We start from the raw sequence: 23,799 nt of genomic DNA, 5'->3' as shown, positions 1-23,799 counted from the left end.
CATTGTTCATCCCTGAGGACTTTTAGGGCAAGTATTTCTGAAGGATTTGTTTCCTGTAGTGACGTAGATGGACTGGGATTCCAATCCTTAATCGGAAGCTTTTTAGGCGCGTGACTTTGGACAAGTCCCTTGGCCTCTCTGAGCCTCATTTTCCTCATGTGTAAAAGGAGGTAACAATGGTCCCCACCACATAGGGCTGTGAGGATGAAATGAGGTAATTCATATAAACCTCTCCACAGAGCCTACAGCAGCAATTCCTAAAGGGGTTGGGTGCTGCTCTTATGCTGCTATTAGTGTAATAGTAAATTCACTACCGATTGGTAAATCCCAGGCATCCTGTCTATTAAGCGGAGCGCCTTTCGCCAAACTGGGTGGGCAGAGGTAACCTTGCTACTCTTCCCCTTTCTGTCTTGGTCTGCCACCTGCTGGTGAGGACCAGAATTACAGCTGCTGGAAAGCCCTCCCCCTTACCTCCCCTTACTTTCCCCCTCCTCGGTCTTGGGAGAGAGGAGTGGCGTCTAGGTGGGGAGAGGGTAAGGAGATATGAGCCCCAAATTCTGAGGCCACGAGAAGCTTGCAGAGATTCCTAAAGGCTTGTCCACCGCAATGATGAGAAAAATCAGTTCTCATGTCTTATCTATTTTACTTCCCAAATAACTGCGACTGGTCCCCTTTGTTCCATCCCTGTGCATCTCCTGGTCCAGGCCACCTCTTGGGATGATACAGCAGCCTCTTCACCCTGGCCTCGCTTTCTCCACTGCCTTCTCCTTACGGCAGCCAGGAGGAATTCTCAAAAACTGCAGATCTGGTCGTGTCATTCCCCAGCTTCAATCTCTCAGTGTGTCTGCACAGCCCCTGGACAAAGTCCTAGCCCCGTCCCCCAGCCCACAAGGCCCTTAAGGCTGTCACCCCTGCCTGCTCAGCCCTTGTTATTCATCTCTTCCCCTCCCAGGCCTCTCCAGCTTGCAGGCCTTGTTCATGCTGCTCCCTGGCCTGGCCTCCTTCCCCTCTTTGCCTGGGGAACTCCTGCAAACTCCCAAGGCTCAGTGTGGATGCTGCTTCCTCCAGGAGACCTTCCTTGATCCCACAGTCTTTCCCAGTATAGCCCTTATCAAGTCATATTGCTTTTTGATCTCGGTTCCCCACAGGGACTCTGAGCAGTGACTGTGTCTGGTCTTCTTCACTGTGGTATCCCCCGTGCCTACCCAGTCCTTGATGCATAGTGGGTGAGTAATGACTGACTCAACTCTCTCCAGCCATTTTCTTGGACTCTCTGTCTTGCCCCAATCCTGAGCTGACCTGGGGGTCCCTGTAGTGGCCACAATGCCCTGGCAATGATGTTGAGAACCTCATAGGTGTTTGGCATTTTGTGATGCCCACCCCAGGGGACCCTAGGGGGGCTGGTTCTAGAATGCCATCTCCTTGGTGGGTTTTGGTGGTACGCCTGATGGTCATCTGGGCTCCTTTTCATCATTTGGAGGATGTGCCAGCAGAGACCTGCCCCTGGTTGAGGAGGAGGGGAGGCGGGAGGGGGCATGTCCCGTAGTCTCAGCCTCATATTCTCCAGCATGCAACAGCACATGCCCTTTATTCATGGAGACCTGACCCTGTGGGTGACAATTCCTACATGCTGGGTGTCTTGTCTCCTAGCCCAGGCCCAGGCTCAGTCCCATCCAGTTGGCCTTGGCCGCTGCCTCTCTTGGGATGGGTCCCCCAGAAGCTGACTTTGGGGTGAGGATTCTCAGGGAGGTGATTTAAATTTTTTTTAATGTTTATTTATTTTTGAGAGAGAGAGAGAGAGAGAGAGACAGAGAGAGGCAGAGAGTGAGCAGGGAGAGGGCAGATAGAGAGGGAGACACAGAATCTGAAGCAGACTCCAGGCTCTGAGCTGTCAGCACAGAGCCTGATACGGGGCTCGAACTCAGGAGCATGAGATCATGACCTGAGCCAAAGTCGAATGCTTAACTGACTGAGCCACCCAGGCACCCTGCAGGTAATTTATTAAGGATGGGCTCCTGGGGGACACACGTAGGGGAGTGGAGGAGCAGGACAGGAAAGGGGAAACAACCAAGCAAAGGGACACTTTCAGGCCAAGTTCCAGCTTTGGTTCGATCCCATGGGGAGCCCTGGACTGTAAATTGCACCTCATGGTTGTCCTGCTGCAAGACAGGGAGCTGGGCTTTCTGGTTCCCAGCCAGGCAGTCAGGAGCTGTGGACCATCCTGTAGTGATGTAAACTCCCACACTTGCTGGCCTCTCTTTTTTGCCCCAGTGAGCAGAGGAGGTATGAATAGCCTGAGGGCAGTTCTCCAAGAGGAGTCCAGACTGGTCGAGGGGACCTGGGTGGGGCACCGGCCATTCCAGTGTGCTGCCTTTCCAAGCTCCCCCTCTCCAGGAGACGCTATCCCCAGTTCTCTGATTCATCTCATTGATGCTTTCTCAATCTTCTTTAAAGTGCTGTGCGAGACAGCTTTTAGAAGAGTGCCATGAATCTTCTCTCTCAACAAGGTGGCCATCCCATGTCCTTTCATTTTTTTATTTTTATTTTTTAAAGTTTGTTTATTTATTTTGAGAGAGAGAGAGAGAGAACACAAGCCAGAGAGGAACAGATTGAGAGGCAGAGAGAGAGAGAATCCCAAGCAGGCTCTGAGCTGCCAGCACAGAGCCTGATGCAGGGTCTGAACCCACGAACTGTGAGATTGTGACCTGAGCTGAAGTCAAGACTCGGCCCCTTAACCGACTGAACCACCCATGCACCTCCCATATCCTTTTAAAATAGGGACCACTGCTAAGAGCTCTGCCTAGCCCTAGCCATGGACTTACTTTAGAAGTCCTGGGGTGCCTGGGTGGCTCAGTCGGTTCAGTGGCCGACTTCGGCTCAGCTCATGATTTCATGGTCCGTGAGTTCAAGCCCCGCGTCGGGCTCTGTGCTGACAGCTCAGAGCCTGGAGCCTGTTTCAGATTCTGTGTCTCCCTCTCTCTCTGACCCTCCCCCATTCATGCTCTGTCTCTCTCTGTCTCAAAAATAAATAAACGTTAAAAAAAAAAGAAGTCCTTATTGGTTTTTTAAATAAAAAAAATTTTTTAATGTTTTTATTTATTTTTGAGACAGAGAGAGACAGAACATGAGAAGGGGAGGGGCAGAGAGAGAGGGAGACACAGAATCCGAAACAGGCTCTAGGCTCTGAGCTGTCAGCACAGAGCCCGATGCAGGGCTCGAACTCATGGACCGTGAGATCATGACCTGAGCTGAAGTCAGATGCTTAACCACGTGAGCCACCCAGGTGCCCCTGGCTTTTTAAATTTTATAAAGTATTCTGAGAAGTGAGTCAGCTAAGTGAAGAGGAGTGGTGCGGTCAGGGTCCAGGGCCTGCAGAAAACCCCCATTCAGCTGGCCTCAGTCAGTCCTGGGGATGCAGAAGGAAGGGCGACTGGGTTCAGCGGGAGCCCTTTGTCAGCACTGACTGTCAGGTGTGAACAGAAGGCCCTGCCACGTGGAACAAAATGGGAGGAGTGGAGCACATCCAAGCTGCAGGCATTCTCCACCATGCACATGTAAGGAAGGGTCTGCAGAAGAGTCAGTTGGTGGCTGGGGGCGGGGGGGTGGTGGTGCGCACCTGGGTCGCTCAGTTGGCTGTGCATCTGGCTCTTGACTGTGGCTCAGGTCATGATCTCCAGGTTTGTGAGTTTGAGCCCTGCCTTCGGCTCTGTGCCAACAGCACAGAGCCTGCTTGGGATTCTCTCTCTCCCTCTCTCTCTGCCCCTCCACTGCTCATGCTCCCTCTCTCAAATAAACTTAGAAGAAAAAAAAAGAGTTAGGTGGGGCCACCAACAAACTCCCCCTTTAATCCCTGAGAGTGATCTGCACTGGGAAAAATGGGGGAATGGGATTGTGTGGTGGGGGTGGGGGGAGCGGTGCCTGGCTGGGTCCCCTCTTCTGACTTCCTCAGCCAAGCCTGCTCAAAGTTGTCCTCTCAGGCTTTGAGCACCGATCTTCACCCTACTGGGACTGCAGCCCAAGTCCCAGTCGCCATGGCTCCTGGCCGAAGTTTCCCACACTCTGTCGCCTCCACCCCAGGCCCTCTTGGCACATTTGAAGCCCTGCTAACCCCAGGGCCCCACACCACTGGTTTACACAGGACGTGAGCTGCTGCTGGTCTGCTGCGTAGGGTGTTCGCACCTCTCTGTAGGTTTTGCAGCCTCTCCAGTTCATGCTCCAGGAGCCCGGGTACCAGTGCTTTCTGCTCCCATGACCCCCGCCCAGGATCTGGTCTAGGCACTCCCTGCTTGGCCCTTCTCAGAGACCGCAGGCAGGGTCTTTGTACATGTCCCTTGGGCCTTACCACCTCAGGGGGCTCCAGTGGCTGGTATCAATGCCTCTGGGCTAAGGACTCTCTGCAGAGCCACAGATGGCCACTCTGTCCTCTCTAGGGCGGACAAAAAGTGCTCAGGAATTCGCATCAGCCCCAACACTAGCAGCACCCTCCCTAGCAGTGACTGACAGGACTGATGCAGACGCATCTCAACCTCGCCCTGGCTAAGAGATCTCTGGTGTGTGTATTCTACACCGATTCCCGGGGATCCTTGTGGGACTGAGCTCCACTTACCCACAGCTGTAGCAGAGCCTTTACTGGCTACCTTCCTGCCCTGTCTTACTTCCAAACCCCCATTGGTGTTTTCTAGAATCACTTCCCAAATAAGTCTCAGGGGCTGCTTCTGCAGAACCACTCAGAAACAGCCAGAAGGTCTTTCCTGCAGCCTGCCTCTTCCTCCCAGTCTTCCTTAGGAACCCCCCCCCCATCCCCCGCCCCCGCCCGCCCTGCTCCCACTCTGGATTCTCCATCTCTCATTCCAGCAGCAGATCAAGGCAACATGCTCTGTGTCCGTCCTCTGGCTCTCTCTAGTACTGTGGGTTTTACAGCTTAAGCTGAGAGCAAAGGATTCATTTACCCTTCAGCAAAATCTCTATGAAACCAACCTCCTTTCCAGCTGCCTAACCTGGTGCTCGAGGCTGTCATCGACCTGTCCCAGCTTGTGGCCCAAGCAAACCCGGCCTGGGCCAGTTTGATCTCAGGGAGAAACACTGCACGTCGGAAGGTCAGAACGTTCATTCAAAGTCAGCAAAAATAAAATTTAATTGTGCGCTGCAGGTATGGGCAGTCTGTCCTTCCTCGGGAGTGACAGCCAGCCTGTTCTCTCCAGAGCAGACGGGCTCTGGAAGGATCCCTGAGTCTGGCCACCTTGGGTGAGCCGCCTCAGCCCATGAGAGGGGTCTGCTTCCAAACAGGGGAGGTGCACAGTGCATGGGGATTCCCCCAGCACTTTCCACAGGCCTCTTGGCCCCCTTCTCGTCGCTGCAGCCAGCTCTGACTCCTAGAGTAGCCAGGAGCTTCTTTGGTCCACAGCTACCCTACGGTATCTTCCGGGGAACACAGCCTTCCAGCTCCAGCAGCTCCGGCCAGCCCTCATACTTGTTTGTGTTTGGGTTGTTCTTTAAGAACTAGAGAGAGAGAGAGAGAGAGAGAGAGAGAGAAAGAGAGAGACGTGGCCACAGGGGAGGCTGTTCAGAATTCACACCTGAATTGTCATTGTGCTTTTAAACCTCATGCCTTCACTCACTTGGTTCTGGCTTTGGCCCCATGGGGAGGTGGTGGTGTTGGATATAACCAGCCCATTTCATAGGAGGGGAAACTGAGGCTCAGAGGGACTACAACTTGCCCAAGGTTTTACAGAGGGGATCAGAGCTCAGTCATCCCTCAGTGCCTTGAGGGTGGGGGGCGGCGGGGAGCACCAGGCGTGGGAGGTGGGCTTGCCGAGCATTAGCTCCTCTGCCAAATTCTCTATCAGCCCCTCTAGGACACCCCCAGACAACCAGAACAATGAGAAGAAGCATCCTAGCAATTCGTGAACACTTGTCCTATGCCAGGCACAAAGTACCTTATGTTTTTATTCCTTATGGTAGCCCCAGGAAGGGCATACCATTATCATCCCATTCTATAGATGGGGAGCCTGAGGCACAGAGGCCCAAAGTAACTGCCTGTGGCCACTTAGTTGGTAAGTGGCAGAACCACTTTGTAATATTAATTAAAAGTAAATAGAATAAAATCAGTTAAGATTGTGTTTAAAGTGCCTGGGCTTAATTTACGGAAGAAACGAATGTAAGTGGCAAAGTCTACCAGTGGGATAATCGTGGCTCACCCTAGGGAATAAAGTCATTCTAGATGCTGCTTCTCTAACACCCAGCGCCCCGTGTGTGGGAACAAAGGACTAGGTGGTTTCGGTCACACCGTGGCCTCCGATTCATTTCCGGGTGATGGGTCGACTTGCGTGCTTCTTCTTTGCTGTCTTGGCCCGGTTTTGATGGGTTTGGAAGCTGGGCTTTATGAAGAACCGGGCCTGTGGCCTGAAGCCTCTTCCCTGCCTCCCGCCCTGCCCCCTCCCTGCACCTCACACAGGGATGCGCTGGAGCCCCCGCCCGATGTCTGTGGTCTTCACCCGGAGGCTATCAACAGAGGGCTCCCTCCTTTTCTCCTCCAGCACAAGCTACTTTGTACAGTGATTTTTAAAAAGTAATTTCTAACGACCTGAATTCATTCTCTTAGAAACTCACGCATACAAACAAGGCCAGCATTTTCTAGACAGGGCAAAAACCCTTGCAGCCCATTGTGGTCCCCCCCAACCTGGAGTTCAGCCTTCTGACGCTGTCCCTCCCTGCCACCCATGGCCCCTTCCCTGCAGGCTGCTGTGCCTCTTGTCTGATTGCTGCCTGGGCCTCCTCCCTGCCTTCTCCACACTTCTTCGTGCTCAGCCGGGGAGGCTGTGCTAAAAGCATCAGGACGAGAAATCTTTGTGGAGGCAGGCTGACCTGATGACAGCTGCATCTGCATCGCTGAGTAGCTCAGACCTGAGCAAGCTGGTTAAAACCTCTCCATGCCTCCGGATCCTGGACTGTGAGATGGGAGGATAATTGTACCTGCTTCATGTGGGAATCAAAGAAGGCGCTGCAGGTAGCTTGCTCAGCCGAGCCTGCACAGAGCAAGTGCTTGCTGAATGCTAGCTAGTCTTTCTTATATATCAATCTGTGCTTGTCCCTTTCCTGCTTAAGCCTTCCATGGCTCCCCACTGCCTTCGGGATAGAATTCACTCACCTCACTAGACCTTTATGCCTGAATCATCGACTCTTAGCTGCCTTCTGGGCAGAACTGAATGTTGTCACCTCCAAAGATGGGGCTACTTCATGCCCGGGGAAGATCTGGCTAGTTCTCCCACACTTTGGAACTGCTCTGAGCTGGGGACGCACAGATGGGGGACAGGGAGAGAAGGTGCAGCATTTCCCTGCGAGTTCCCAATGCTGCCTTAACTCCCCTTTCCTCCTCTGAGCAATCCTGAGACTCCACTGCTGGGGGCCTCCCAGACCCTGCTTGGGGACACCCCTGGGTAGTGACCGTGGAGCCACATGTCATGGACCCCTGCTGACCCCTTCCATATCAGGTGGGCTCTCCTGTGTCCTCCTCTTGATGCAAGTTTACTCTCTCTACAGGGAGCTTAGAAGGGGACAGCTCCTCTGGTCCAAACCTCTCTCTTCAGGTGGGGAGCCTGAGCCCTTGGGGGGAAAAGGGGTGTGGCTTAGGTTTCCATTCCATTAGGTGACCAGAAGCTAGGCATCCCCCCTTCTCTGGGCTCCCCTCTCTGCCTGTCCTGCAGGCTTCATCTCTACATTCCTTTCTCTTTTTTTCCATGCCTCTCTTGCCTTCATCCTTCTTTTCTCCTTTCCCTTCTCTTTTTTGGTACTTATCCGATAATTTATTATGACCCACCTCCTTGCAAAATAGTCAAGGCCACTTCCTGCTGGGGGATTACCCAGTCAGGCCACCCTGACCTCTAGGGGTTCCCACACTATTCTTCCAAGCCACCCCAGTCCTTGTCCATCTATCCCTGGCAACTTCCCCCCACCCCACCCACTTCACTGGGATGGGATGCCACCAGGAACCCACCTGCTCAAAGGGGCTTTTGTCCTTGAGGTCTTTGGCTCCTAAAAAGACCCAGCTATCTCTGAAGCCCAGCTGCTTTGCATAAGAACTGCCCAGGCTGGAGAGGAGCTTCCTGGTCTCATCATTCAGTCTGCAGAGGAGCAGAGAACACGGTGAGGTGGAGGGGTGGGGGAAGGGTCAGGTTCTCAGGCCCTTGGCCTACGAGCAGAGTTGTGTTCAGGAAGAACAGGGCTGAGTGGCAAGGACTTCTCTCAAGAAGCCACTTGGAGGGGGCTGGAGAGGTGTTAGTACAATTTTGCTTCTGTTTTCAAATATACATGTTTATTTCGAAAATATGGAACATCACAGAGGAACTAAAAATTAGAGTCTCACCCTGCTTGACATAATCATTATAAAATTTTAATATATTTCCTTCATGTCTTTTTTTCCCCCAGGTACTGTGGGATCATACCAATGCTTTTACAAACTGCTTCTTTTTTTCCTCTTAATGCTAAAAGGTGAACATTCTTCCATATCCTTAAATTATTTTCTACATCATTTTTGATGCAATATATCCATATATATATATATATATATATATACATATATACATATACATATATATATATATATATATATATATATATATATAATATGTCACCTATCAGCATGTGTCATAATTTCTATAACTAGTAGGTCTTTATTGGACAGGGACAGTGTGTCCAGTTTTTTACTGTTGTAACCAAGGCTGTGATGGGCCTCCTAGAACATGTACACTTGTCTGGTTATTTCCCTAGGAAAAGTTGCCAGAAGATAGAGCCAGCAGGAGAGTGGGAAAAGGCACTTAGGGCTTGGAAGCATTTGGTTTGCCATGGCCTGGCAGGTGGAGGTTCCCACTTACCTGGTTCCTGGGTCGTCATAGGAGGCCACCAGCACGAGTGCGCCCTCTGGAATTTCTTTAAGGAATTCCACCAGCAGCTTCACTTCTGCGGGAGGAAGGAAAGCAGGGTGCTGGTCATTTAGGGGAAGTGGCCACTGGTCATTCTCATTCTCTGCGACTGCTCTGATCAACCAGGAGTGGCCAGCGGCAGGCTGACACTGAGCTCCGTCTGAAGCTCGGGGGCCGGTGGGAGGTGGCATCCGGGGTGGAGCTGTCTGCAGCCCTTGTCCAGGGGAGAGCAACGTGCACAGAGCAGGGGTAGCCTCATTCAGGTGGTTAAGCGTGGACATTGGAATTTGAAAATTCTACAGGCAATTCAGATGTGCAGCCATAAGTGAGAGACATTGCGCTAAGGGCCCTTGGGGACCTACACCCAAGGTATGGAGGTCTTTGGCCCCTAAGAAATCATCTCTCAACATCTCTGGGCTCTTTGCATACCCTCCACCACCTCCTTCTACACTAGTTAACAACCTAACTTGTCTGTCCTGACTTTAGAGGATAGACCCACTGGATCACAGGCGACTCAGGTCACTGAGAGAGAACATTAGTGTCCTACAGATCCCCAGCTTACACCAAAGAGCAAGCTTCCCTTTGCATCTTAACACCGCACTGCAGGTGCAAAATCTGTGCATTTAACAGAGACAGGCCTAGTTGCAGCACGTTGGGGAGGGATCAGCACCCAGCTGGAGCTTATCTTTATGGCCATCTTTTCTGCATAAAAAGTGATAACTTAGGGCAGCGATATAGGTTCCTTTTTAAGATTATTTAGGTTAAAAAAGTGAGCTGATTCAAAGGAAAATACTAATAATTCAGACAGTACTCTGGACATGGCATAAAGTATGCAAGGGGCTCTTGAATGGCTGAAGAAGTATGGGCAAGACTGGCCTAGTGGGAAAATCAGGGCTGTATCTGTTACACGAGGATGATCAGTAGCACTGCCCAGAGAATTTTTGTAAAGAGCAAATGTGACGATGACTCTTGGGCATACAGAAAGTGCACTATAATGGAACTGCAATTCTTAGCAGCATCTGTAACATAATTTTGGGGGCCCGGTGCAAAACGAAAATGTGGAGCCTTTTGGGGCACCAAGCTGGCTCAGTCGGTAGAGCATGTGACTCTTGATCTCTGGGTTGTGAGTTTGAGCCCTATGCTGGGCATAGAGATTACTGAAAAATAAAATCTTAAAAAAGACAAGGAGACTTTTGTTAAAAAAATATTAAGAATTTCAAGATGGCAAAATTAGAGCATCAAACCAAACCCGAATTCGCTCTAAGCACAGGGCCCTGTATGGCCACTCCACCCATAGGTCCATGCCCATGAAGACAAGCCAGTTCTTATATTCCCTGAGGATCCCTTGGATCTAGGGGAAGAATCAAGTCCTGAAAGCCAAGGTCAGCTGTCAACCAGCTCAGTAACACAGAGGCCTGTGTAGTCCATGACCACAACCTGTCCTCAGATGCTTCTGTTTTTGGGTCCCCGTCAGTCATGGTTACATTCAACTTGATAATAGGGCAATATAAAATTTAGTGTTTTTTTAAGTTATTTTTTCCCCCTTTTCATTCTGACAATGACCTCCTTGCTTCTTAGTCCTGTGGATGGAGTGAGGGAGAAGGGAAGGGAAGGGAGAACACTGAATGAGCCCCCCAGGTCCTTTCTCCAGCCAGGCAGGGCCCCTCCCACTGATTAGTGTGGGTTACCACTCAGTCCCCACGTCAGTCTCATGAAGTGGACACTGTGGATTCCCTCCATTTTACAGATGACAGAACTGAAGTTCAAGAGGTGTCATTGCCTCACCCTGAAGTCTTTGACTCCAGAGACTGGACCTTGTCCATAAACCTGGCCCCCGGCCACCCTGAACACCTGGGGGGGGTCCTGGACAGAGAACAAATGACATCCTCTGGCCCTCGGCCAATAGTCTGCCCCACGTTCTTCTCACCCCTGTCTTAGCTCTGTCCCGCACCAGTAGGGGACTTGCGTGCCTGCATGTGGACACCCCCAGTCTGCCAGTCCAAGCTCTGTCTACACCACCCTCCCCTCCAGCAACTGCCATGCCCTGGCCAACCTTCAGTCCTAAAGGTGTATCTGTGGCTTCTGCCCAAGGGGGTCACACCTCGAAGACGTCTGCATGGGCCCTGATGCAGGCTTCCGGTCGGCACATCCTCTGGCCTTGCAGACCCTACCTTCGAGGTGGGACTCAGGTGGAGGATGGCCATCATAGGACCCATGGGATCCTCTGAAGCCCTGGGCACAGGACAGGGTGCCGGCTCGCGTCTCTAAGTGTGGTTACCTTCCAAACATTCGCAGCTGTGACTTTGGGCACCAGACTCCCATTTCAATGCCTCCTTTGTTTGCAAGGCCAAGAGGGCTTCCCACTTTCTCGCTGCCTGGCTTTGTCTCCTCTTGGGCTTGTGCGGTTAGGTGGGCACAGTAGGGGAGTGATGCCCGAGCCTGGAGCTGGGCCCTGAGGTTGCAGGCACAGGGGAGGGTAGCCTAGCTGAGCTGGGCTCTGAGAAGGGGGGTGAGCTCAGTTCACCTATCCTGATGGAAACCGGCTTTTGCAGGACCAGGACTCCTGCTGCCTGCAAGGGGCCGCTCTGCTGCTTTTCCACTCCTTATTGAGGCTCCTGTGTCAGAGGGAGGGAGGTGGGTTGCCAGCTGGGCAGTGGGTGGCATAATGGGTCTGGGACTTATTCCACCATGTTTTGGAAGATATCGGGATTGTTGGGTGAGAGTCCTGCCCCCACCATGGCTTTGCCAGTCAGCCTGTGGGCAAGGAAGCTGCTGGTGGGAAATTTCAGCCCAGGTAGGTCAGTGTCCTATAAGGCAAGGAGGACAGTGGGGTGGCTACATGCACAGAGAGGTTCAGAAAGCATGCCTGTGCACAGAGAGAAGAAAAGATGTCTGTAGAAAGATGCAGAGAGCTTGGAGCCTCAGAGATATCCTTTCTGGACCTTGGGAGGCCTTGTCCTGTCCTTGGGCCCAATGGAGACCCTGCAGCCTTAAAATATAATACTCTCCACCCAGCAGAGCAAACTAGGCTGTATGTCCTTGCCCTAAGCACTTCAGTGCACACATGCCTGGCCTCCACCTGCCAGCACCGGCATATCTTTGCCTGAAGGTCTTCTCCCACCTCCAGACCTTCCTTTGTGCCCTGGGGCAGGCCAGAAGTGTGGGAAGTGCCAAGGAATTAGGGGCAGGAGCACCCCAGCTCCCTTGCCCCTTGAGACCTCTCTGAGGCATGTGTTGGACACTGGCTCCTGAGTTCCAGTTGCCCGCAGCGTTCAGCTTGATGACACATCGCACTGGCTATCTTCCTTTCCCTGTCTCACTTCCCGCTGATATTTTCTGAGGTCACCTCCTTCCAAGTCAACCGCTGCCCTTGAATCCTTGTCTCAGGCTCTGCACCCAGGAGAGGAGTTTCAAAGACAGCAGGATGGCGTCCCACCCCCACCATGCTTCTTTCTGGTTGTCTCCTCCGGAAACCAGAGCCGAGCGTCCTAACACCCCATGGCTCTCTTGCCACAGGAAGCGGCTCAGCCCACCCTGTGACCTCAGTGTCAACGGAGAGGTGCCTACCTCCAGAGTACATGTCGAAGCATTTCTGTGTTAGCACCATTCCTGTGGTTCCTAGGGATGAGAGAGCAAAACTGTGATTTCCTGGAATGTGTCATCCTGCCTATCGTTTTGCAGAAAATGGCTACTCTTTAAGGTCTAAAAATAGAATAATAATGGAGTAAAATCAGGTCCTGTGGAAAGCATGCAGCACTAAGTAGGTGCCCACTAACCTTTGGGCTGATCTGAGAGGTACAACAACACAATGGTGGAGGATCTCTGGAATCGAACGGTATCCAGCTAATCTGGGTCTGTGTTTTGCCTTGCCACTTCCTAATGCACCACTTAGTATTTGGACCTCAATTTTTGCATCTGAAAAATGGGCTATGGGAACTAAGCGAGATGTACTTCAAATAGGTAGTAAACACAACAAGATAAATTTCAGCTGGAAAATAGTAATAAAAAGAACTACAGCCGTCATCATTATTCCTACCTAAACAGGAAACCTGTAATTTGAGTCCTCCGACTCTAGAAGACAAAGGGACTTGCCGTGGGCTGAACTGTACCCAGTACTCGGAGTCTAGTAATCTGAATGGCGTTTGTGGGTTTTGCAAAGGGTCCAAGTCCTACAGAAAACCAGGTGTTCTGGGGAAGTCGCAGTTCTCACTCTCCGCCACTAGATGGGGGTGTTGCAGAGGGGATGGCAGATCTACGTTTTCACCCCTGGTCCCTTCCCCCTTGCGTTAGCTTGGGGATCCGGGAAGAGGGTGGGGACAGGGGCCTGGGTAGTGGAGGCTCTCCTGCTGGGTGGGGGAGCTCACAGTGCAGCCCTTACTGGACTCTCAGAGCCACTAGTGTAGGGTCCTTTGAAGGGGGGAGGGGTCTATGTACACATGAAACTATGATCATGTGCGTTTGTGGATTTTTCTGGAATTAGGGGGAAAAGGTGCAGACTGAAGTTTCTTAAAGGAATCTCTGCTCCCTAAAAGGTTGAGAACTACCAATATTTACCAATCTTTTTGATGGCTTATTATACAGTTGAGACTGTGAGGCCCTGAGAGTGATTTGTTGGATTTCCCCGCAGCTGGCATGCAGTAGGTGCTACATAGATGTTTGGAGAGGATTTTAGTCTAGGGAAGTAAGTAATTCAGCTGGGTGATTAAGACCTGGAGTCAGCCAGATCTGGGTTCAAATCTATTGGCTGTGTAACCTTGGGCAAGTTGCCTAACCTCTCTGAATTTCCATGTCTTACCTCCATACGGAGTCTATAGCTCCATTCTAGCATCGGGGTGAGGCCGAATGACATAGCACACAGTGAATGCTCTGTAACAGCTCTTGGTGTTACTGATGCCTGTGTTCGTCTTTGGCCTTTGTGAGGGGAGGAGAGGGAGGCCCCAAGCTAAGCCTGTCTCATTGGACACTAGTCATAGAGGTCGTCTCCTGCAGTGGCCCATTTCAGGGAAGAGAGAACCAGCAGGTTTCAGCCAGATGGGCTGCAGCCAGGGCCAGTTCCTGCCCTTCCCACTGGGGTGAGGGGTGGGGGTGTGCGTGGAGATTAGGTGAAACAGGCCCTGTAGACTGAGACCCCTACGGTCATCTGCTGGCATGCCCTCCCTGTAGGAAGCGGCCGCCAATGCAGTGAGTCAGGTCTTGCTCTCCTTCTCAAGACTGGAGGAGGCGTGCCCTGCTCAGCCTCCTGCCCCTCCCAGGCCCCGCTTTTCCTGGGCTGCCTTCCGACCTCCCACTCTGGGTGAGGCTCCATTTTTGCTTTAGGCTTTGACCTTTCCCCTGACTCAGCAGGATTTCTTGGCAGAAGGGGAATGTCTCCCTAGGAGTCCCATCCTACCCTGTCACTTCCTAAGTGTGTTCATGTGGTCATGTGCTCCTTCCGGAGCATCTGCTGTGCCCTTTTTTCCACCTGCCCTGACCTTTGTCCCAGGAAGTAGCTCTTAGATTCAGGGAAATGGCCTTCACTCTCCATCTAAGAGCCAGAGGCAGAGAGAGAGGAGGGTCTTGGCTGGGGCAGACCTCCTGGTCCTTACTCCACCCCTGTAAACCCACCCCTCCTGAAATGTGTCCCTGTTTCAGGCATGGCTAGAAGTTGGTCTTCCTGCTGGAGATGCAGGGTAGTGAGGCTGTGGGCCTTCCTCCAGGTCTCCTTGCCCCCAGCCTCCCTGCTCCAAGCTGGAAGGAAGTTTCTGGAATGCAGGGCTGGACCCTCATGCCCTCCTCAAAGCCTTTCTGAGGCTCCCTATTGACTTTAGCTTCAAGCTCACACTTCTTAGTAGAAGGCTTAGCCCCTCATCCTCTCGCCCTGCCTGCCTCCCCTCCGTACCTGTCATCCTGCCCACTTCTCTATGTAGCCAGGAAGACCCTGTGTGGCCCCCAAGCCCTCTACCCTGCTTCTCCCTTCTCTGCTTCCTCTACAGTGTTGCCCGTGCCTTGAAGGAGCCTCCCCCACTTTTTCCCTGGTCAACCCCCACGATCCTTCAGGCCTCAGCTGACCAGCACCTCCCTCTGGAAGCCTCCCCTGACTACCCCCATCCCCAGCTGTATGTCCCAGCTCTCAGAGCTGTGCTTCCTCCTCCTTCATAGATGTTCACCACATTGTAGTGGTTGTCAACTCCATGGACAGGCCAGGACCTGTTCTTCTAGTTCATGGCTGACCCCTAGTGCTTCTGTACAGGGCCTGGCCCACAGTAGCTGCTGACAGTATTTGATGAATGAGTGAATGAAGGTGTGCAATCAGCTCATGATCTCACATTGTTGTTGGTTGTCCCTCAGGGTTTCATGTGTGTTGGTTTAGGCCGCATGGATGGGCCTTGAGGATGGGCTCATGTTTCATAGGAGAAGTGTATCTTCCTGGGGTAGTTGCTCACGGTGGGGGCCTGGTCAAGACTCTGGTGGGTGGGACCAGGTCTTTTAGACCTTCTGTCCCTTGGGCTTTCCCTCTGGAGCACTGCTGGATGGCCCCAGGTGTGTAGTAGGAGCTGAGCCAGTGTTGGTTGAATGAATGTGGAACTACCTCCCCCCCGCCCCCACCCCAGTCCTAAGAGCATGGAGGGGGCTGTCTGGGGGATAGGTCAGCAGCTCACCGTTCACCAGGGCAATGTTCAGGCCTCTGCCCACGTTGTTTTTCACAGGACTCATGATCCTGACAAAGAAGAAGAGAAAATACAACAGTTGGACCCAAACGTGGAACGAACACTCTGCTTTTGTGACTCGGGAACTCCGAGAGGGCCCACATGGCACTCTGCAGAAGCATCAGGAAGCACACAGAATAACTTGGGCCATCTGTTTTCTCCTGGAAACAAGCGGTGGGCTGGGTTCTCTGAGGAATTCTCATGGCATGTTTGGACCAGAACAGTCTGCTCAGAAAAGAGAGAAGGTCCCTGCCTGGGGCTCTGAGGTGTTGGAGGTGGGACCAGGCTACCTCCCCAAGCAGTGAAGCCTGGCTGCTGGGAAGAAGGCAGAACCCAGAACATTGCTGCCGTCCTGCAGCCAGGGATCGCTGCGTAGAGCCCAGCTGTGGCCCTACCTGCCCAACATCCACACCCCAGTCCTCTGGCTCTCTTGGGAAAACTGTCCTGTACTCTCAGACCAGGTAGTTCTTGGGACTCACCTCAGTCTCCCAGGCCTGGACAAATAGAGCATCCTGTCCTCTAGTCACAGTGATTGAGCCTGGTGTGGTCATGTGACCCAGGCCAGCCGATGAAACTCAGTCTTGGGCCTTTTGCAGGGATAATTTGGGTGGGAGAAAGCTGTCTTCCCAGTGGGGTGCCAGCCTGGGCTAATATGCCAGCCAACCAGTGGCCTCCCTCCTTTACATGAAGCAGCCCATTCTCATGTCCCAAAAACTGAATCTAACAGAGGAGAACAGAGCTAAAGATGATATGAAAGGGACCCTTGATGATGTGGTTTGAACCCCTGGATCCAGCTGGTCCTGAAGCCCGCTGTCTCTGGCCTTTTGTATATATGAACCACTAAGTTCCTTGTTTTGCCTAAGTGAGTTGGAGTTTGGTTCAGAAACCTGACTAAAACATCTGTGTCTGGCTTCTTTAGTAGGATAAACTTACTGTCCCCAGGGCCTTTACTACCTGGCTTGGATAATGGGTACACAGTATTTCTCTTGAACCTAAGTAGAAGTCTTGGCACCTGCTGCATCTGAACTTTGGTGCCTAGATCTTGACTTTGAACCCTCCCCAGAGGCATCCCCCTTTATAGGAAGCCCAGCAGTCTGGGTATCACACAGACCTGAGTTCAAATCCTGACTCTACCACCAGTTAGCTGGGTAATGCTGTCTGAGCCTCAGTTTCCTCATCAATTATAGTCCCATCTCTGGGAGTGTTGGGGGATTGAATGAGATGAAGCCACAAAGCATCTCACAAGGTGCTGGCAGATGGAGATGCTGCTGGGACTATTGTTATTTGTGACTCATCCACCCAGAGTAAAAGGAAGCCAGTGGAAGGTATGGGCTGCTTTCAGGGCCTGCCCTCACAGCTTCTGACTTTGTGAATGAATGCATGAGTGAATGGAAAGAAAAAAAAAACAAACACAAGACACTTACACCTGGTTTTCGAAGCACATGGTGGGGCCCACGACGTTAGCAGCCCCGCTGCTGATTTTAAAGGCGAAGAACTCTTTGGGGCAGGGCTTAGCGAGGCCACACTTGGCCCTCACGACTGCTGTTGAGGGAACAGAGCAACTTTAGCATTAGCAGCTCAGGAAGGGACCCGGGAGGGGGAGGGGGAGGGGCCCAGGATCAGGCGCAGGACTGAGCTCAGAGGCCTCCTCCCCAAGGAGCTTTTGCTGACGGCCCGAGTCTGGGGGGTTTGCCCCTGTGTTCCCATGATGCCTCCAACAGTCTCCGTCAAAGACGCAGGACACTGGTCATGTGGTCTGACCACCCTAGAATTCATTTTCAGGGTTCCCATGGCAGCTCTAGCCCCAGCCCAGTGCCTGACTCAGCACACAGCACCCCCAGAACTAGTGTGGAGGAACGAGTGGTGGTTAATTACCACCCTGGTTATTACCAGGGTCGCTATGATGAAGGGGTTCTCTTGAGAACCTCTCTCTAGGGCCACAGCAGCCTTTTGAGCTCCCAGAGGCCCCCTGTTGGCAACCTCCTGGGGGCCCCAGCATGGCGGGTAGGATGCCTCACCAGCCAGGTTCCCGAGTCTTCAACTTCCTTGTGTATCAACATCCTTATCTGTGAAATGGGATAAATAGGGTGCCTTTCCCACTGGGTTCTTGTGAGGAATAAGTGGGCACAGGTTGAGGCTCAAGACATATTGGGTAGTCTTCTTTTTTTGAAAAACTTTGTTTTAATTATTTACTGATTTTTGAGAGAGAGAGAGAGACAGAGAGAGAGAGAGAGAATCCTAAGCAGGCTCTGTGCTGTGAGCATAATCTGTGCAGAGCCTGATGTGGGGCTCGAAACCACGAACCGTGAAATCATGACCTGAGCTGAGCTCAAGGGTCAACCGCTTAACCGACTGAGCCACCTGGCGCCCCTGGGTATTCTTCTTATCACTCATTTAGTGATCATACTGAACACCTACTATGGGCCAGGCCCTGGGATACAATAAGGAACAGGCAGGTGGTTCTGGCCCTCTCTCCGTGCTTAGAATCCACTGAGGATTCAGTACGTGGCACCTCTGATTATTGTGGCTGCCATTAAGACCTGTGCCTTCCCCGCGTGGGCCTCAGAGGGCAAACCCAGGGAGGGTGTGAAAGGCAGGAAACGTATACAGGACCCCCAAACACAGCCGCTGAGCCACTCAGGCCTCAATCGACCCTTTGTGAGCTGGGACATCCGTCACCTGTGCTTTCAGCCTGGCAGGCTTTAATTTATATTAATGCCTTGTGTTTTTGTTTTTTTAATACCACCTGACAGGAAAATACCTTTAGGGAGGGCTGGGTAAACACGGACTTAGAGAAAGTTCACCTGCAAAAGGAAGGCGGTGATTGGGCAGCCTCTCCTTCAGCCCTGTGCCAGGCATCTAGCTGAGCTATGGCAGTGCCTGCTTGGAGCAAACCCACAGACTTCCTAGGAGAAGCTGGCACATGCCGACGGCTTGCTGCGTGCTGGGCACTGTGGCAAGCACTTTACATTGATTATCTTGTTAATTTGTGCCTATAACTCCTGTGCCTGGCATATAGTAGACACTCAATAAATATTCACTGAATAAACCCACGGAGCATGTGGGCAGGGTGATTAGGGGCTCCAGGGCCCTTGGCAGCCTAGAGGGAGCCTTTATGTGTATCAGGGCAAAGGGCCCCTCCGGAGGAGACACAACCCCCTGGCACAAGGCTTGGCAAGCCCATGACACCTCTAAGTAAGTAAATGTGCTCCTTCCTAGGAGTGAATGCCATCCACCCCAGGGTGCCCTGCTGCATTTCAGCTCACACACCTAGTGGGCAGCCCTGGAGGTCTGAGTGCAATGCCTGTCCTAGGCTCCCTGCCTTGCCCCCTGCCCCAACCCGGAGTTTCAACACACCCAGAGCTCAAACCAGGACATTGTCCCCAGAGTGAGGGCCAGGGATGGAGACACCCACAAGGGGCTGTCCAGGCCTGTGACTCAGGACAGAGAGGGCTGGAGACATGGACCCGACTCCCTTTCCCCACCTCCTGGAGGGGACCCTTCTCAAGAGGCCTAGCACCTGCCTGCGGGGCTGGCTGAGGATGAGGCGGGGGAGGGGTCCTCCTCTCCTATGAGTCTTGGGGCCCAACCTCTGGCCCCCGGACCCCTCATGGGAAGGCCAGTTTACTCTTGAGACGAGAGGTTCTCACCTATGCTGGAGGGATTGTTCCAGGCCTTGGCCACCACCTTAGAGTGTGCCCAGAGCCTAATCAACTGCAGCTAAGTCTGATAAACCTGATGTCAACAGGCTGGCTTAAGCAGGCTTTTCTGGAATTGATTTTCTGACCATCCAGCCTTCACAGTCAAGCTGGATGAAAGGGATGATGTCTAGGGGTCTGAGCCACCGGGAGGCAGGGGATTTGCTCTCTGGGTTTGGGTGGGGTTTGTTGCCCCCACCAGCCGCCTCAAACCCTGAGGCCCGAGCCCTCTGGGAACCCCTAGTGCTGTTGGTGAGGTCATGGAGCTCAGCCCTGGAAGGGGAGCAGTCAGGAACTGTGGGCTGCTCTTCAGTAATCTGCGGTGCAACTTGCCAGAAATCTCTCCCTTTACCTTTGCTGACTGTAAAATTGGGAGTTGGTTTAGATCAGGGTTGTCAAATAGCTTTTCTCTTTAATGTCAGTGGATCTGCTGTTAGAGGCTTAATGATAAAGCTGTAGAGGCTGCCTGTGGGCCTGGAGGGAGAGGGTGCTGGGATTGACTGGTCATGTCGACCAGGGGAGCGGGCAGGGCGGGAGGCAGCACGTGGGCCTGGATTTGCCATCCTCTAGCAGGTGATGCCTGAGCGTTTGGACCAAGGTGTCGTGACACTGTGTCTACTGCAGGATGTGACTCAGGAAGTTTCAGGTCAATGGAGTTGAGGGTGTGGGGCAAATGGTTCGTGTTGGTCCATACGGTCTTTGCTCTCTGTAATCCCACAGTGCACCGGGGCTCTTATGTCCTTCTCAGTCAAAATTCTGTTCCTGGAACCACCTCCCTCTTCAGTCACTACTATGTTGAGGTGCAAGAAGGTGGGCCTGGGAATGTTGCCTCTCGCAAGGAGGTGTTGAGACTGTGGGCTCTGGACCACATACAGCTGTGTTGCCTTGGCCAAGAGATTTCACTTCTCTGAGTTTCAGTTTGCCCATCTGTAAAATGGGGATGATTATACAGCACCCACACAAGGCTGTGGTGAGGATTGCAGGAGATGCCTGTAAAGCTCTGAACATGGGGTCTGGCACATAGTAGGCCTTCCATCATGGTACTATTATCATCATCATTACTGTCCTTACTCCCACCTTCTCCACACTTCGGGAGCTTGGGTCCTGGCCAAAGCCCTGCTCAGACGTGTGCAGTGTCCCACATTTGGGGCCTCAGCCATGGGCTCCCCTGCAGCCCCACACATTCCTGCCTTTAGGCCTTTGCCATTCCCTCTTCTCTGATGCCTTCCATGACCCCATCTCATTGGAAGGGGGCAGCCCTCCTGGAGCCCAGAACACTTTGCTCCATTTCTCTTGGCATGTTTGGCACTTCTACCCCAACAGACAATCAACACCCACTTCTGTTTGCCCCTGGGGGCCTCTGTAGTGCCCGACATGGCCCCTCATACTTGGTAACAGGAACTGTGAGTCAAGCCTGGGGTCCCTGCATGATGATAATAAGCACAGCCCCTATCTTCTGGCCCAGGGGCCCAGTGGGGAGGCGGCTGTGCTCGGCCAGGTGCCGTGACGGGAGGCAATCCAGACTGCAGGGCGAGGGGACTGGGGAAGGGAGAGTTGAGCCATAGATTTGAGAATCTATCAGTGGGCCACAAGGCTCGGGGGCTTCGGAAGGCAACATTGGGCCATGGGAGGAGAGAGCTGGGCAGACTGTGGACACAAAGATGTTTCCAGGACCTGCAGGGCCAGGAATAGCAGCCCTGGGACATCTCACCCTAAAGCAAAAGCAGGGCTGGGGTGATACTCACGGATCTCCTTGGTGACCAAACCTGCCAGAGAGAAGACAGATCTGGTTAGAGAGGAAGTGCTTTGGGTGCTCCCTGCTGGAGGCTGGGGTGTGGGGTGTGGGACATGGCATTGGCCTGGCCAAGGGATCCTCCTCCCCTGCAGGATGTCCCGCCCTTTCAGGGAGCCCTCGCTCACTTGCCACTGCTACCCCTTTACACACACACACACACACACAGCACTTCCTACTCTAACAGAGCATGTTATTAAATGCATAAAATAAAATAGATTAGAAAGGAAACCAACTGTATATCAATACAGAAATAAAACATTAAAAAATAAATTTGTGCTGTGGTAATATATGTGCTTCTATATTAATGCATTAAATAATAAGGTGGGGTGTGTGCAGCCAGGCTAGGAACCCCTGAAGACAATGAATGTTGTCTTTCAGTGGCTGAACATTAATGGTTTTCGATGACCACTGTTCCCACTGGTGACATTTTCTGTCACCGTAAGCATTTCTCGAGACTCTGGATCATGTTAATGCACTACTGTATATTCTGTAATTAAGTCTGTTTGTCTCCCCAACTCAGACCATGAGTGGGGGCCACATGTTAGGTCCCTGGGACCTAACACAGAATAGTTGCTCCATGATTGTTGGTTGGAGGTATTGATTTACCTCAGGTAGCTGAGTTCCGGGGTATCCTTCCTTTCTTTTTTCAAGTTTATTTTCTTTATTTTGAGAGAAAGAGAAAGGGAGAATCCCAAGCAGGCTCTGTGCTGTCAGCATGGAGACCGACAAAGGGCTCAGTCTCACAACCGATGGTGACCTGAGCTGAAATCAAGAGTCGGATACTTAACTGACTGAGCCACCCAGGTGCCCCTGGGGTTTCCTTTCAAACACTGTTCTCTTTCTCACCTCAGGCTTGGGCTGTCTCTTCTAGAGGACACACCTGATCTCCACTCCTGCTCTGAGCCTCCTGTACTGACCTGGGCCCATCCCTTCCCAGGCTGTCGGTACAGCCGAGTCAATCTGTATGAAAGCAGTGTCCAGGGACATGTTGGCCACCATGAATCTATATAAATCATCTTGACATGGGTGTGAGCCATGCTTGACAAGAAGTGTGTGAGGTGAGGGATCTCGGAGACTCCTCTGTGGGATGACTGGCTTCTCACAGCTGTGAAGTTGTGAGCTAGCCTGGGCCACTAGAGGTTATTATGTTTGATTGTGTCAATGGAGGTGGTTCTCTGAATCCGAGAACAAATGCAGAGGCATAGATAGCTGCCTTTTCTCTCCTTCCTTTAAAAGAATTTGGACCTGTGAGACCACAGTTCCCATTCCTCCTGACATCTACAGGGAGCATTTGGGCAAGTTTCTTAAGAAAAGAAGGAGATGAGGAAACTTACACCACACCATGAGGTCATGTATGAGTCCACTCCACAACCAAATCTTGGATCACCTCATGGGGCATTTGTGCAGATTATATGAGATTATTCATGTAGGTAACTGGTATTACTTACTCATCCATCATCCCCCCCATCCATCATCCACTCATCTGTTATCCACCCGTCCATCCGTCCATCCACCCATCTGTCACTCATTCATTACCCACCATCCATCACCTATCCATCCATCCATCCATCCATCCCTTCATTTTTCTTTCACTCATCAAATGTTTACTGAGTATCTGCTCTGCACCAGGTGCTAGAGAAATGGATGTACACAAGATAAAATCCTTGCCTTCAGGAAACTGACACTCTAGGGGCTGGTGATAGGCAACGACCAAGTAGACAAGTAAATAAACACTGGTGCAGTTCTAAAGGAAACAGGCTGACATGAGAGGCAAAAGTAGGACAAGGGCGTGTGGCTGCAGCTGGGGTGTGCAAGAAAGGCCTCTATGAGGAGGTCACATCTGAGCAGAGACCTGAAGTCTGAAAGAAGCTGGCTGCAGAGAGATGTGCAGAAAGAGTGTCCCGGGCAGAGGGAAAGCAGCTGCAGCTGGAAGCCACAGTGCTCAGTTTTCTCCCTCTTGGCCTCCCTCTCTTCCTCCCTCCTTCCTTCCTTCTTTTCTTCCTCCCTCTGTCCTTCCTTCTCTTTCCTCTTTCTTCTTGGAATCACATTTCCAAAATGACCCCTTGATGTAGGTGCGTGTTTCGGCCAGGGCCTCGGAACACTTCCGTGTTCCCCATGGGCTCCAGCCTTCCCGACAGCCTCCACCCCCACAAAGGCTGGGATCCCAAAGGCAGCCCACACCATGCCGTATCTGGTGGCCCATCTCCTGGGCCACCCACGGACAGAGGGAGGAATATATCCTTGGCCCCGTCCTGGTCCGTAGGCCCTACCCCCCAGGAGTGGGCCCCACTCACTCAGCCAGCGGGGCAGACGGATAGTTTTCGCGTTTAAGCTGATGTAGCTGCGAATAAAGATCCATGTGGTGACCAGGGCAAAGATGAGGGCCAGGAAGCGAAGCACACCTGCAGATCAAGGAAATGCTGCCATGAAGCCACATCACAAGGCCAGATAGCAAGATTCTTACCAAATCCTCACAGTGAGACCATGCCACGGGACCCCACTGAGGGACCCTGTGTTGTAGCTCCAGATCAAGACCCACACCTTGGACCAGTTCAGGGGACCACGTGGTGAGACCACGTGTGAATCCACGCAGTGATCAAGTGGTGAGATCACGCTACAAGTTTACATGGCAATATTTCCCAAAGTGAATCCACTGGGAGGAAAAGGTAGAAATGCACCTTCCGGGGCTCCGCTTAACCATC

General features: G+C 52.3%; 2 protein-coding genes across 11 annotated transcripts in view; one reads left to right on the top strand and one right to left on the bottom strand.

The window, feature by feature from the left end:
• KCTD6 (potassium channel tetramerization domain containing 6) overlaps positions 1 to 16,493 on the top strand; it is a 125,304-nt gene extending 108,811 nt beyond the window's left edge. For all 3 annotated transcript variants that reach the window (XR_008297105.1, XR_008297107.1, XR_008297106.1), the window contains 2 exons: positions 8,425 to 8,487; positions 15,605 to 16,493. The gene's annotated coding sequence lies outside the window, so the exon portion shown is untranslated. The remainder of the gene's footprint in view (positions 1 to 8,424; positions 8,488 to 15,604) is intronic.
• The window catches only part of FAM3D (FAM3 metabolism regulating signaling molecule D), a 34,265-nt gene continuing 15,571 nt past the window's right edge, over positions 5,106 to 23,799 (bottom strand). For 7 of the 8 annotated variants that reach the window (XM_027039102.2, XM_053219162.1, XM_053219164.1 and 4 more), the window contains 8 exons: positions 23,392 to 23,499; positions 21,048 to 21,068; positions 17,029 to 17,146; positions 15,557 to 15,615; positions 12,486 to 12,536; positions 8,871 to 8,955; positions 7,994 to 8,120; positions 5,106 to 5,499 (listed from right to left, as the gene is read on the bottom strand). In XM_027039102.2, coding sequence (XP_026894903.1) covers positions 5,410 to 5,499; positions 7,994 to 8,120; positions 8,871 to 8,955; positions 12,486 to 12,536; positions 15,557 to 15,615; positions 17,029 to 17,146; positions 21,048 to 21,068; positions 23,392 to 23,499 — 659 coding nt within the window. In that variant the 3' untranslated portion in view covers positions 5,106 to 5,409. The remainder of the gene's footprint in view (positions 5,500 to 7,993; positions 8,121 to 8,870; positions 8,956 to 12,485; positions 12,537 to 15,556; positions 15,616 to 17,028; positions 17,147 to 21,047; positions 21,069 to 23,391; positions 23,500 to 23,799) is intronic. The other variant, XM_053219165.1, reaches the window with a different exon arrangement.

Source organism: Acinonyx jubatus, chromosome A2 (assembly GCF_027475565.1).
Source record: "Acinonyx jubatus isolate Ajub_Pintada_27869175 chromosome A2, VMU_Ajub_asm_v1.0, whole genome shotgun sequence".
NCBI lineage: Eukaryota > Metazoa > Chordata > Mammalia > Carnivora > Felidae > Acinonyx > Acinonyx jubatus.
This window is presented reverse-complemented; position numbering and strand designations above follow the sequence as displayed.